Below are 14,120 nucleotides of genomic sequence, written 5' to 3' on the forward strand. Positions count from 1 at the left end.
GCTCCAATCTATCGTCAAATACACTAGCTTGCTTTTGAACAAACTGTCACACTTATAGATGCCTGTTTTTGCCAATACAGGGTTCATGTTTATCCATTTTCACTTAGCAATATCTGAAAAAGAAAAAGAAAATGATAGATTGCTCCACACCTCTAAAGCATTACCAAAAGTCATGCCAGAAATCGGGTCACATATTTTCATATCCAAATTCAGCTTTGTTCCTAAAGGAGATTCCAGCTAAACATTAAGAATAACTTTCAGGGTGGAAATCTGTTCAACGGTGGAACAGACTCTCTCAGAAGGTGGTGAAACCGTCATTGGAGGTTTCCCAAGAAAGGTTGGCTAGCCATCCATCAGGGATTCTTTAGCTGTGGTTCCTACAGTGCAGGGGGTTGGACTAGATGACCCTTGGTGACCCTTCTAGCCCTACATTTCTATGGTTCCAAGATGTGCTGCAAATATATCAGGGTCCTGCACTTCACACTGCACAGGAAAGAATATCTCCATATGCGGACTCAGAATAAGCTGTGCTTGCTTAATTTCAAGATATCAGGCTGCTGTTTACAGTGCAGTACAGAAAAAGGGCAAGCAAAAGAGGCAGCAAGGTGGCCTGGCCATTATAGTGCCATTCTGCAACGAAACAATGTTGACAGGGGAAAGCATGCATACAAGTGAAGATATGAGTGAAACAAACATACAGAAACACATTATATCAGGAAATATAATGTGTACATATGTTATATGCAGAAATGTGTACATATGTTAAAACTACTTATAAAAACTGCATATAAAAATGTGTTTACAGTATTATGAGAAATTCTCACTGAAATGCTGCTGAATTTTCATGAGGAGTCTCAAAAATAGCTGCAAAATGTGGAGAACTGAATATTAGATTGGAAAAATGAGGAACTGATGGATCTAGATACATCAAATAAGTGTTTCAGTTAAACATGTTGTAAATTTAAACAGGGAAATCTGGAAGGGAAAAACAGGACTCCACAGTGCCATATAGGTAAAGGTAAAGGTACCCCTGCCCGTGCAGGCCAGTCTTGCCAGACTCTAGGCTTGTGCGCTCATCTCACTCTATAGGCCGGGGGCCAGCGCTGTCCACAGACACTTCCGGGTCACGTGGGCAGCGTGACGAAGCTGCATCTGGCGAGCCAGCGCAGCACACGGAAACGCCGTTTACCTTCCCGCTGGTAAGCGGTCCCTATTTATCTACTTACACCCGGGGGTGCTTTCAAACTGCTAGGTTGGCAGGCGCTGGGACCGAACGATGGGAGCGCACCCCGCCGCGGGGATTAGAACCGCCGACCATGCGATCGGCAAGTCCTAGGCACTGAGCTTTTACCCACAGCACCACCCGTGTCCCTATGTCCCTACAGTGCCATATAAATGCATATAAATCGCTTTTTCTTTACCAATCTAGCTGAGTCCTAAGAGAACCAAAACTGATCATTTCCTGCCATTCCTAGCTGTTGGTATTCCACAGCTATGACACAATACAGGGTGCTTTCATTACCTTGGTAGCACAGTGGCCGTTTTTTGTTAGTACAACGTTCATCATTCCATTTTCCAGATTCCACAGGCCTTTTAATGTATATCTCAACACAGTCCTCTCCAGACCGTCTGTTGTTGGGTTCCCGAGAAGCCCAGTTTTCTGCTTCCTTTGTCAGGATCTTGCCCGTTCCAACCCAGGTCCAAACATTCTTAATCTTCCGGATCCCAATCCAGTAGTACGTGCGGTAGTATGGAATGGTAGCATTGAGATAGGCAATTTCTTCTTTGTTTTGGATTGCTACCAGGTCAGTATAGTGCTGCTGGCAATATCTTCTTGCCATGTCCCAGTTGCTCGGGGGCATCTGCCCATAGTGGTAAGTCCAGGCACCCACAGAAGAAAATATCCCTGCCAGAGCAACAAGGAGCATTAGAAAGAGGCTGCAATTGCAGACAAGCATCCTGAGCACAGAAATGGTGATGAATACAGCTGGCCTGTTCTTATTAGAAGCACTAGATAAAAAGTGGAAACCCCAAGATCTACCAACAGTAGAAGAATGGCAGATGAAGATGATGGACTTTTTGGAGCTAGCAGACATAACCGGAAGAGTCCGCGACCAGAAAGAGGAGGAACACCACGAAGAAATTTAATGATTATTTAGTTAAATCTGTTAAGTTAAACTAATTGGAAATAGCTTCCAGATACTTAATGGGCTTAGGATTGTATTTATGTTAACTGATAAAATAATGTGTTTAATACCATAAGGAGAAGATTTAAAGATGTTAATGTTCAATTTAAAGTGTATAAAAATTGGGTTTTGGAAAACCGTTATAAGGATCTGCAATGAAATTCAACTAAGGGGAAATGAGGAAGTCGCTTTACAAAGTTAATAACTGTTATTTTCAATAAGGTTATGATTTATGTTTGATATGTTTGTTCGTTTTGTGTTTTTGTTTGTCGTTAATATTGTAAAAACAATTTAAAAAATTGGAAAAAAGAAAAAAAAATAGAAGCACTAGATAACTTAAAATTAGCAGCCACAGAGGACAAGACATTCTGCAGAACAGACTCCACGCTCAAAAGGAAGAGGTGGCACTTTTGAACTGATCCTAACAGTTGAAAATCAAACAGAAATTAAAGAGGTGCAATTGAAGGAGGGAGCAGCTAGCCTAGTAGGACAGACATATTTGGAGTGTAACAAGGACCTTCTACTGGTGGAGGGAATCGTTAATCTTTTCTCCTGGAAACCCCATTAAGAACTGCTTTGGACAAAGAACTTAGCAAAATTACATTAGTCAATAAGTATTTTCTTCAAAAGGGTTTACATGGGCTAGATTGGAACTTTTTACGGTTTTGTGCCACCTGCAATATTTTCCTATTGTGACTATACCAGGAGATTCTTCTTGGCGTGGTCTTACAGGGCACTTGTTTTAATGGGATTGCCAATGAAGCCTTCTAGTTTCCATTTGGAATGGTGAGAACAGCAGAACCCAAGCAGCCTCAAACACATTTCTGCTTGCACAACTCTTCCCATCCCCAGCGTTGCTTCATATCCTTCCTTGGCAAGGTCAAAGAAATAGCAAAAAGACATTTTTTTCCAGTAAATTTCATAAATACTTACCACAACTAATGATAGTAAACAGCAGCATGTGGTCATCTGTTCCTGTAGACCACAATCTTCTGCTGGTTACACCCTGTTTGAGGATACAGATTTGCTGTTAAAGTGACAACGTGCAGACAATTTTAAATGCAAATTCATAAGCCTCCTTATACAATCCAGCCAAAATTGCCTTTCAAGGCTCAAACTATATGTAGCAACATCCACACAATTAGCAACTGTGCTGTGCAGATGCTTTTGAAAGTCTGCGAGGTGCTACTGTGGCTCAGGAGGGCTTTGCTGGTGAAAAGGATTAAAGCAGTTCTCCTCAACCTTTTTCCAACTCCGGCCCCTTCCTGCCCCCCCCCCCCCGTCAACAGGGACTATTTAAATGTTCTATATGTAAATAAAACATGTTTTATTTAATTTTTTTATAATTTATACAAAATACAATTACATAAAAATTTATACTTTTATGTGTTTCTCTATCAATGTTGCCCTTGTGCCCCAGAAACAAGGGCTGTGAACCCTGCTGACGCTGATCTTTCTTTGCAAGAAGCGATCATAGAGCTACGGAGCAACGGAGCAGCCAAAGTAACTTTCTGTCAAGAAAAACACCATTTTTGGATAAAGAGTACACTATCTAAAAAGTTTCCACAGCTTTGGGATAAAGTAAAATTGTATTTCATGGTATTTCCTACTTTGTATTTGGTACAATCAGGTTTCAGTCGTGTTGATTATTTACTCAGCCTAAAGCGGAATTGCCTTAACATAAGGACAGAGGTGATCTTCGGTTATCCCTCACAGCAATAGAAGCAGATATTTAAAAAACTTGTTTCCCTCGCTCCCTATATTGTTGTTAGATGTTGTTCTGCTGGACCTTCCTGTGGCATTGTCAGTTGCTGTATTTGGGGTCAGGCTGGAATTTTCCCAGCTGGCAAAATGGCTCCTCCCTTCTGGTTTTTGCCACCCTCACAGCAACCATCACAACTTTGGTGGTATAGGCATTGGGTAGGCGTAGTCTTGGACAGAGGACAGAGGACAGAGGGGAGGTTGTAGCCCCTGCCTGACCCTCTGAAAATCTCACCTCTCCAGTAGAGGTGCTTTTGGACTCAGCTAGACTGGTAAAGAAAAAGCAATTTATATGCGCTGTATATGTGATATAACATTGTGCCACCAGATGTTGATGTGGAGTTCCGTTTTTCTCTGTTTTCCCTGTTTAAATTTACAACGCTTTAAGCCGAAACGCTTCTTTGAGGTATCTAGATCCAGCCTCTGTCTGGACGCCCAGGCGGGGGCGAGGGGCCACAGCTCTCTCCAGGTACAATCCATTGGGGGAGCTACTCCTTGAGGAAGGCTAAGGACCCTTCACTTCTGGTTGACCCCAAATGCAAATCCTTCTGTCAAACCTCTTACATCTGTAGTCAACAAAGTTGTGACCTGATTTAACCCAAACACTAGTTGTCATTCCTTTTATTCTTGAAATTTAGGCAGTCCTCAGGGCAGGAGGGATGTCTTGCAATGCAGCACAACAGCAATGCTGGGCTGGATGGGGCCCTGGCCTGATCCTGGAGACTCGTTTTAGGTTCTGACGTTCTAAATCTTCACTCAACTAGGCCCCCAGAAAACCTCATGCTGTATCTTGCTTCCCAGCAACATAAATTTTCTCTCCAGAAATTTAGGAAGAGGTTGAAACATCTACAGCAGACTATAAGACTAGGCATTTATAAATAATAAGACTGCATATATTTTTTAATGGATGCAGGTCCCATCTGCACAACACATCATACCACTTTAAACAGTCCTGGCTCCACACTTGGGAAGAGGGATTTTTTTGTTAAACTACTCTGAGAACTGGGACACGGGTGGCGCTGTGGGTTAAACCACAGAGCCTAGGACTTGCCGATCAGAAGGTTGGCGGTTCGAATCCCTGCGACGGGGTGAGCTCCCGTTGCTCGGTCCCAGCTCCTGCCAACCTAGCAGTTCGAAAGCACGTCAAAGTGCAAGTAGATAAATAGGTACCACTCTGGCGGGAAGGTAAACGGTGTTTCCATGCGCTGCTCTGGTTAGCCAGAAGCGGCTTAATCATGCTGGCCACATGAGGGAGCTGTACGTCGGCTCCCTCGGCCAATAAAGCAAGATGAGAGCCGCAACCCCAGAGTCGGTCACAACTGGACCTAATGGTCAGGGGTCCCTTTACCTTTACTCTGAGAACTATAGCTCTGTGAGGGGAATAGTGATATTCTAACATCTCTCAGCACCCTCAACAAACTATAGTTCCCATGTTTTCTTGAGGGAAAGCATGACCGTTTAAAGTGGTATGACACAGGTTTAACTGCAGAGTGCAGATGGGGCTGCAGTCTATATCTGGGGTGGGTGGAAGGTAGCTCAGCATCCACTGGTAGGTCTCTGGGGGATATTCAGAAAACTACCTCCAGGGATTTATGCTTTCCAGTTGTTTAACAGTAGCAACAACAGCTTTCACTCACATACACACCCGAAAATCAGGCTGCTGAAATAAAGAAAGGTTGGAGGAAACCTGGAACAGATTCCCCCCCCCCATATCAGTTCTTGTACTGAAAAAAGATTCTAGCGCTAAGGTGCACTTTGAGTTGCCCTGCTCCTTAATTCTAAGCGCATGTCTGCCGCCGCCGCTGTGTCTTGACCCCGCTGGAGGAGTCCCCTTCAGAGGAGGGCCTGGTGCACCCCAAGGCCAACATTACAGGGGGACAGGGAGACATACCAGACCCTTCAGGGTGGTTCAGCCTCTTCCCCAAGACACAGCAGGCTGTGGCTCAGATACCGAGGCCAGGATTGAGCTTCCCCCAAACCCAAGAGAGCATTCACTTATAAAGGCACAGAAGCAGTCAGATGCCAGATGCCAGAGTGCCTGCTGGAAGACCAAGGTTCCCTGTGCGACTCCACACAAGTAGACCAAGCTCAGGCAGCCCAGATGGCCTGCAGCTGTGCTCAGGGTGAGGCTCTGCGGCACATGGCCTTCAGTTCCTTTTTTTGTACCAGCCAACTGCTATGTTGGTTAGTTGGTGCTTCGATTGCCCTGGGTTTGACCTCAGATCATTATTGGCTCTTGTCTCTTGTGTTGCCTTTAGACTGTTCCTGGCACCTGCCTTTTTGGACTGTGACCTCACCTGGCCTTTCGGTTTGCCTGTGGAACTGCTGGCTTGGTTGTAAGTCACTTCAGGTTGCCCTGGGCAAGATAAAGCGACTAATTAATTAATTAATATACTCTCTGAAGCAGGGCACCACCCCTGCTATACATAACTTGGTTACTGTCCAGTTCAATGGGAAATGTATGAGCATGGATTCTATGTGTTTCAGTGGGACTTATGAAGGGGACTTTCCCATCAGCTCATACCCAAGAAATATTTATTATATATATGTATATGAAGTGAATATACATAATTTCTTTTATTCATACAAATTATAATGAAAGATTTTTAGATGCTGGCTTCAGCTGCAACTGCGTACTAAAACATAGTCAAAATTATACATTACATGTACTTCTAAGATAATTTTAATTGTTGCTAATAAAATCTCAATAGGTTTTTCCTTGTTTTACTTAAATCAGAATTGATTCTGGCATGTCATTTCCACAAACTGTATACTCGAGGCATGTAATCCAGTAAAAATCAGGCTGTCCTATTAAAATCCATGACACCCAAATTAGGCATAAATAAGCTGGCCAACTCCTTTTAAAACAATTTAGCTGTGACCTTTATACTGTAGTAGTGTATTTGAATGCAGTGGGGTTTTTTTTGAAGAACAACCTTTTTATTAAAAAAACCCCACTATATTTTTACTGGAATTTTCAGTACAGGAGAAAACTGGCATATATGGCAACAGGCCATCAAAAAAGTAAAAAACAGATTAAATACATTGAAATAAAGCACGTATAAGGAATAACAGAAAAGGAATACAGTATATACTAAATAAAATAATAAGGAGTTTACATTGCCATAATTATGCCAAGCAAATCATTTGATTTAGTAAATTGAATTACAACTTTTGCAACTTCCTCATCAGGTTCTTCATTTGTGGACGTGATCCCTGAATTGCATGTACAGCACTAGACTCCTAAATCATAATCCCAATTTCTGCTACAAGGGCTTTGGCATGCTGAAGTAACATTACTATTGTGAACAATGTTCATTCACTGTTCATTCAATTCCCCACCCCCACCCCCCACCTTCCCCCAATTTTCCTTGTTTGGATTTGGGGGTTTCGCAGCTCCCAGCCCCATTCACAGTTTCTGAGTTTTTCACATTTTTTCACATTCACTTCTGCACCACTCACCCAGCCTAGTTGTAGGCACGCTACGCCGGGGGGTGGGGGGGCTTTTTTCCTTTTTCCTTGAGGTCATGGTCACCAGTGGAGAAGCCACTCTCCCCAATACTTTTGTGTTCTATTACTATGCCAAAGATAGAGGTAATCTACAGAGGAAGCTCAGAGCACACTCAACTGTCCCTTATTCCTCAATTCTATGGATTTGCCCCATATCCATGAAGAAACTGCACCTACCACGTTTAATGCTGACCCTTCTGATTTCTCCTTTCTGTGCTCCTTCATATGTGGATAGGCATGAGTATTAAACACCTCCTTCCTCCCCGCAGCCTTCTTGTGCCAGGCAAACACTTCCTCTAAAGCAGACTGAAGCTGATTGCATCCTTTTCCTATTGCCTGCTTTCACTGTGCTGTCCTGTCACAACCACATGCGTTAACTCCTTGTCAGCTGTTGGTTTGGGCATGTAGCAGTGCCCTTCTCGGATGCTGAGATACGGCAACAAAAATAGTAGCGCCGCAGCAGAAGCAGCAAGAAACTGGACGTAGTAAGGGGCATCTATTTCAGGTGGCAAGATGGAATTCCCCCCCCCAAAAAAAGCAAATGTAGTTGCTAATAGAGTGGGCACCATCCAAAATCAGATTTGGGGTGAAATATATGTGTTGAAATCAGCTTCCCCCCCCCAAGAAAAATAGGTGCTGCTACACAACCATGCCTCTACCACCACCCCACTGCCACTTGCCCACCCATCCACTCACACTTTTGCTGCTTCCTCCATCCTTGCTGCCGCTTCCTGCGGCTGTAGGCATGGCCTCCCAGAGCTGCTTTGTTGTGACCGTTTTTACAATCGCCATATCGCCTTCCAGGAAGGTGCCTGATAATTGCAAATAGGTCATGCCAAAGTGCCTCTGTTCTGGTGGGTAAAAAGGTAAAGGGACCCCTGATAATTAAGTCCAGTAGCAAACGACTCTAGGGTTGTGGCGCTCATCTCGCTTTACTGGCTGAGGGAGCCGACGTTTGTCTGCAGACAGTTTTTCTGGGTCATGTGGCCAACATAACTAAGCCACTTCTGGCAAAACCAGAGCAGTACACGGAAACGCCATTTACCTTCCCGCCAGAGCGGTACCTATTTATCTATTTGCACTTTGACATGCTTTCGAACTGCTAGGTTGGCAGGAGCAGGGACTGAACAACGGGAGCTCACCCCGTTGCGGGGATTCAAACCGCTGACCTTCTGATCGGCAAGCCCTAGGGTGAGTGGTTTAGACCACAGCGCCATCCGTGTCCTGTGTTCTGGTGGGACCTTTTTACAATAGTCAGGCACCTTCTTGGAAGGCAATTTGGCAATTGTAAGGGTAGTGCAAAGCGCCTCCAGGAGGCCGTGCCTGCAGCCATGGGAAGTGGCAGTGGCAGAGGAAGCGGCAAAGATGCAGGTGGGGAGGGAGGGAGGGAGGGAGTGGGTGGGCGGGCAAGAGACAGTGGTGGCAAGATGGTGGTGGTGGGGAAAGAGATGGCGGTGCAGCGTACTAGTGCGTGCTGCCTCAAAAAAAAAAGCACTGCTTTAAATGGAGCATGCAAAGATCCATGTGCCTGCATTGCTTCAGACAATTTTGTCTGCTCCCTTTTGTGCTAAAACCTGTATCTTTTCTGCCACCTTAACACTGGTCCCACAGGAGGGTGAGTGCCACCAGCACTACACCAGTGGGACACAGCACAAACACCCTCCAGTGTCCTGAGAAAACCTCTTAATTCCATTTTAATTTTATTCTTTGGTAGACTTATAAAAAGGAAAAAACACACCAATAAATAAATTTTTGAAGGGGGAAATGTTAGACGTGGAGGCATAAAGCATTAAAAAAGAAAGAAATCAAGCCTCCTTGCTCTCTCCTTTTCTTCCCGCCCAGGGCAGGCCTGCCCTCTGTCTGGGGCCTCCTGCTCACCTGCTGCTCTCCAGCGGCTGCTATGAGCTGCTCAGCAACAGCAGCTGTGGAGAGAGCGTGGCGAGGCAACGGGGTGCTCCCTCGCAGCCGCCGCTGCCCCTTGGGACCAGCACCAGCTCACCCTCCTCCCTGAGCTCAGTGGTGGCAGCACTTGCAGGGGAAATAGGGACATTCCGGGAAGAATTCAGAAGCCAGGGTGGCTTTTTTAATTCCAGGACTGTCCCTGGAGAGTCATGACACTTGGAGGGTACGATGTCATATGCTACAAAAGAAGGCCCAAGGAACCCACCTCCTGGAGTCTCTCCAGCCTGGACACCAAATATGTGGCTGTATTAAACCGAGTCTAAAACAAAACACACCACATTTATACACAGCAGCTGGGTTGCATGGATGTTTACCATGGCACATTTATTAACACGGAGATGCATAGCCCAAACAAGCTAGGAGGGGCAGTGGAATGAGCTGGGGAGCTGTCACTGGTGCAAGTCCACTGCATATTTGGAGAGTCATATATTTCTCTGATGCATTTGCTCTCAAGTTGGAGGGAACTGTTTTCTGTGGAGAAGTATTTGGTCATCTGAACTCTGCTGTCATCTACAGTCAGGTTTACTACAGCAGCGAGAATGAAACGCGAGTCTTCCTGGCTTTTTCTTTTTACTTGGATGGCTTTTCCTATATGTGTCTTTGATTTAATCTACTCCCCCCAAATTTACGCTGCTCGTTCCAGTGACAACAAAAGAAACACACACTTCAGCTCTCATTTCCAAAACACTCATCCCGCCATAGATAGGTTCACCAGCAAACAAAAGGAGGAAGCTCCTTTTCAATCCAGGAGTCCAGAAATGTAAGCAGGCCTTGTGCCAGATTGAATCCAAGCAAATTAAGAGAGAAAATATATAATGGTTACTACATGTTTCCAAGTAAGCTACAATAAGGACCAGCAGGAGCATTAAAAACAACCAGAAAACAGCACAAACATGTTCCCATATAACTTAGCAGAACCTTAGCAGAACAAGTTGTGCCTCTTCACCTGAACTGATGGCCGGCTATTTCAGGGCTCCCCATTTTAGCAGATTCTTCGTTTAATCCCTTCTCTTTCTTTCTCTTTATAAACTTTATTTAAACAATAAAAACCAGTGGTTGCATTATTTCAGGGGTCTGAGGGTGAGTGCTCATTTGCTGATAAGCACAAATAATGCTCACATTTTCAGTTAAGTACTCACTTTTGGTAACCAGTCTACTGTGGTGTGTCTACTTCTCCAATAAAACAACTCCCCATGCTCTGTTGGCTCAGTTTGCAACCTAGTAGAAGCTTTTGGCCTCTTTATGGCCTCTGACAATCTTAAGGCCTCATGGCCTTGCCCATTCCATACTAGACAAAAGTGCTAGAACTGGGTCAGGGCAATGATAGTAGAAACAATGCCTGAAATTATCCCCAAATCCTCTGTCCAGAAAGTCTGGACTTTGGGGCATTCTGATCACAAAAGTAATAGGATTCCAAACATGCCAACATTGGGAAGACTACTGCTAGTTCATCCTGTGAAATCTCCAGGATTTATAGTACAAATGGTGCACCAATTGAAATGTGGCTCTTTACTTTTGCCAAGGTAGTCTTAAAAGGTTGTCTTCTGCCAAAGACTCTCTTCCAGTTGTTGGCTTCTATTGAGCATTTAATATCTGCTTCCCATGGGGTCCAACATTTTTGTTATTTTTGCTTTCCTTCGTGACTCTGGGATCACCCATCCTCTATTGATGCTATTATACAAGCCTTCCCCAACTCTGCTCCTCCCATGCCCTCCAAACTGGTTCAAGGAAGAGGTTGGGTGAACTCTTGGAACAGCAAGGCTGAGGGGAGGGGAGTGCAGATCATTCTATCAGACAAGCAGAAATACTTGTGTTGACAGAGCAATCTGTCACTGAATTCCTCCCTAATAAAACAGCTAAACAGAATTCCACAATCTGGGAGCCACCACATAAAAGGCCCTATCTCTCATGCTGACCAACTGGGTTGATTTCACAAGTTGATAGAAAGCAAGGCCTCTGAGGCACATCTTAATTCCTGGGCAGTTTTGTATGGGATCAAGTAGACTTTCAAGTAACTCTGTCCCAAACTATACTAGATAATACTAAGATATGGAAAGAAGCCAGCAATGTTGAAACATTTAATAGTGTATATTAGTGGATGAATATATATTACTTTATTTTTAGATGAGGCATGCTATTAACTCACTAATAAGTGAATACTACCACTAAGAAAAAAATTAGGTAGTATTTGACACATAAAAGATTGCATTGTATGTAATTATACCCAGGAGCAGAATACAGATTTTGGAAGTTCAGATATGTGAGGACAGATATAGCACACGTTTTCTGGGAAAGTGTTTTGGAAAATATTAATGAAATGACGGGATATAATTTAACCTATGACCTGCTTGTTACTTTATTTGGATATGTGAAGGCTGAAATTCCCCAAACGGATATGATTATTCATTTATTAATGGCTGCTGGAATTTCAAATGGAAACTTTTGGGGAGAATGGCTGGTGGAGGTCTGGGATCTGTGGTCCTCTAGTCCCTGTAACAGACTTTGATAGGTAAGTCATTGCTGAAGGCAATATTGGTGACATAATTTAATAATTTTTAAAAAGGGTGGATCCTGCGTAGGGGGGTGTAAGTTTGCCAACACCATTTTCCAAAATGGCCACCAGCCCCCCTACGGGAGAATACAATTTTGTGAACCATGGAACTTATGGTTTAACATATATCTTTGGGGTGTAACTTTTGGGGTGTTTAAATAAACACTAGTACAACACAAGGTGAAATCGACATTGCACTCTTCTATCTGTGCAAGCCTTCCAGCTTGCCAGATAGAGTGATACCCCCGGTCTTGCCCCAAGAACCATTCTGGAGGTTCTCCTGACTGCTCCACATCCATTTGGGGGTGCAGGAGGGAGGAGAGGAGGACACAAGAAGAAGTCATTGCATTTATTATTGTTGTTGCTTGTTGTTGTTATGCCACTCATCTGATTGGGTTGCCCTACCCACTCTGGCTGGCTCCCAACAAAAAATAGTAAAAACACAATACAACACCACGCACTAAAAACTTCCCTGAACAGGGCTGCCTTCAGATGTCTGTTAAAAATCACAAGCTGTCCAGTTGAAATCTGCTGGGATTACCGAAAAGGTAATCCCCAAAAGGCCTGCTGCTTCGTTCCCTATAACCTCACCTTTCGCAGTGAGGGAACCACCAGAAGGACCTTGGAGCTGGATCTCAGTGTTGGTGCTGGACGATGGAGGTGGAGACACTCCTTCAGGTATACAGGGCTGGAGCCATTTAGGACTTTAAAGGTCAGTACCAACACTTTGAATTGTGCTCAGAAACATACCTGGAGCCAGTGTAGATCCTTTAGGATTGGTGTTACATGGTCCTGGTGGCCGCTCCCAGTCACCATTCTGGCAGCTGCATTCTGAATTACCGTAGTTGTAGTTTCCGAGTCACCTTGAAAGGTAGCCCTACATAGAGTGCATTGCAGTAGTCCAAGCAGAAGATAACCAGAGCATGTACCGTACTGGCAAGACAAGGCTCAGGCAGGTAGGGTCTCAGCCTGCGTACCAGGTGGAGCTGGTAGACAGCTGCCCTGGACACAGAATTAACTTCCACCTCCATGGACAGTTGTGAGTCCAAAATGACTCCCAGGCTGCGCACCTGGTCTTTCAAGGGCACAGTTACTCCATTCAGGACCCCACACCTGCCCACCCTCTGTTCTCCAGAAACAGTACTTCTGTCTTGTCAGGATACAACTTCAATCCATTTGCCTCCATCCATCCTCCAACCACTGATGAGACTGGTAAAGTGAATTCCATCCATTATAGTTTATTATTGTAATATAATAATGCCAACAGTGGCCAAAACGCTAAAAAAAAATTACTGTATCTCCAGGAGAGTATCCTCTACAAGATGGCAGTGAATTGTAAATGGCTGAGCACTTTAGACAGAAGACACTGCCAATGGTGTGGGCATATGCCAATAACACCCACTGATGGCATGCAGACCCAGAAGGCTACCTATAATGGGATGTGACCTTTGGGCTGAAAAAAGTTCCCTATTCCTGATTTGCAGCATGTTGAACCCAAAGCAAACACTGGACCATAATGGACACTGTGGGGAAGCTGCATTTTACTTTTGATAGCCCAGTGCTCATTTTACGGTGCACACTTCCAGTTCCTTATTCTTTTCTTCGTATTGCTACATGCCACCCCCACCCCCACCCCAGTATCTGAGTGGTGCAAAATTCCAAGCATCGTAGGCACTTACCCAGAAGACAGTCTGGTGTCCTCAGAAGCAGAGAAAGTGGAGACTGTGGTGTCTTTAGGATAGATGGTTTATTTACACATATATACACCCTGAGCCTACATTAGGACTTGCTTCTTCCCGGGGGGGGGGGGCAAAAATCGTGCTTCTCCACTCAGACTGGCTAGGAGCCTGTCCGTCTATCCAGCCCCCCCACCCCCACCCCACCCCCGCTGCTCTGGGCAGCTGGTATATCTCCTTGCCAAGGGAGCCTAGGGACACCTTTGCGTCTCCCATAGCCACATCCTTGGATTCCAGAAGCATGTTCTTCACTCTGGCTTCTGCTTGCTTCTGGCCCAGCTCAAGCACACACAGCTCTGCCCATTGTGCTTCTCACTACCAGCCAGGTGAGGGAGGGAGGGAGCCCACCCACCCGTTTGCCCTCTGGCACAAAGCCACTTTCCTTAAGAACCAACACTTAGGGACCATTAACCC

The 14,120-nt window shown here is 44.8% G+C and overlaps 1 protein-coding gene across 1 annotated transcript in view; it reads right to left on the reverse strand.

The window, feature by feature from the left end:
• The window catches only part of LOC310765826 (P-selectin-like), a 36,707-nt gene extending 28,852 nt beyond the window's left edge, over window positions 1-7,855 (reverse strand). Inside the window, exons 1-3 of the mRNA XM_083621380.1 lie at window positions 7,635-7,855; window positions 3,120-3,192; window positions 1,523-1,906 (exon numbers count right to left, since the gene is read on the reverse strand). Coding sequence (XP_083477506.1) covers window positions 1,523-1,906; window positions 3,120-3,192; window positions 7,635-7,682 — 505 coding nt within the window. The 5' untranslated portion in view covers window positions 7,683-7,855. The remainder of the gene's footprint in view (window positions 1-1,522; window positions 1,907-3,119; window positions 3,193-7,634) is intronic.
• Window positions 7,856-14,120: the final 6,265 nt, after the last annotated feature.

Source organism: Podarcis filfolensis, assembly GCF_964270895.1.
Source record: "Podarcis filfolensis genome assembly, chromosome: 6".
Classification (NCBI taxonomy): domain Eukaryota; kingdom Metazoa; phylum Chordata; class Lepidosauria; order Squamata; family Lacertidae; genus Podarcis; species Podarcis filfolensis.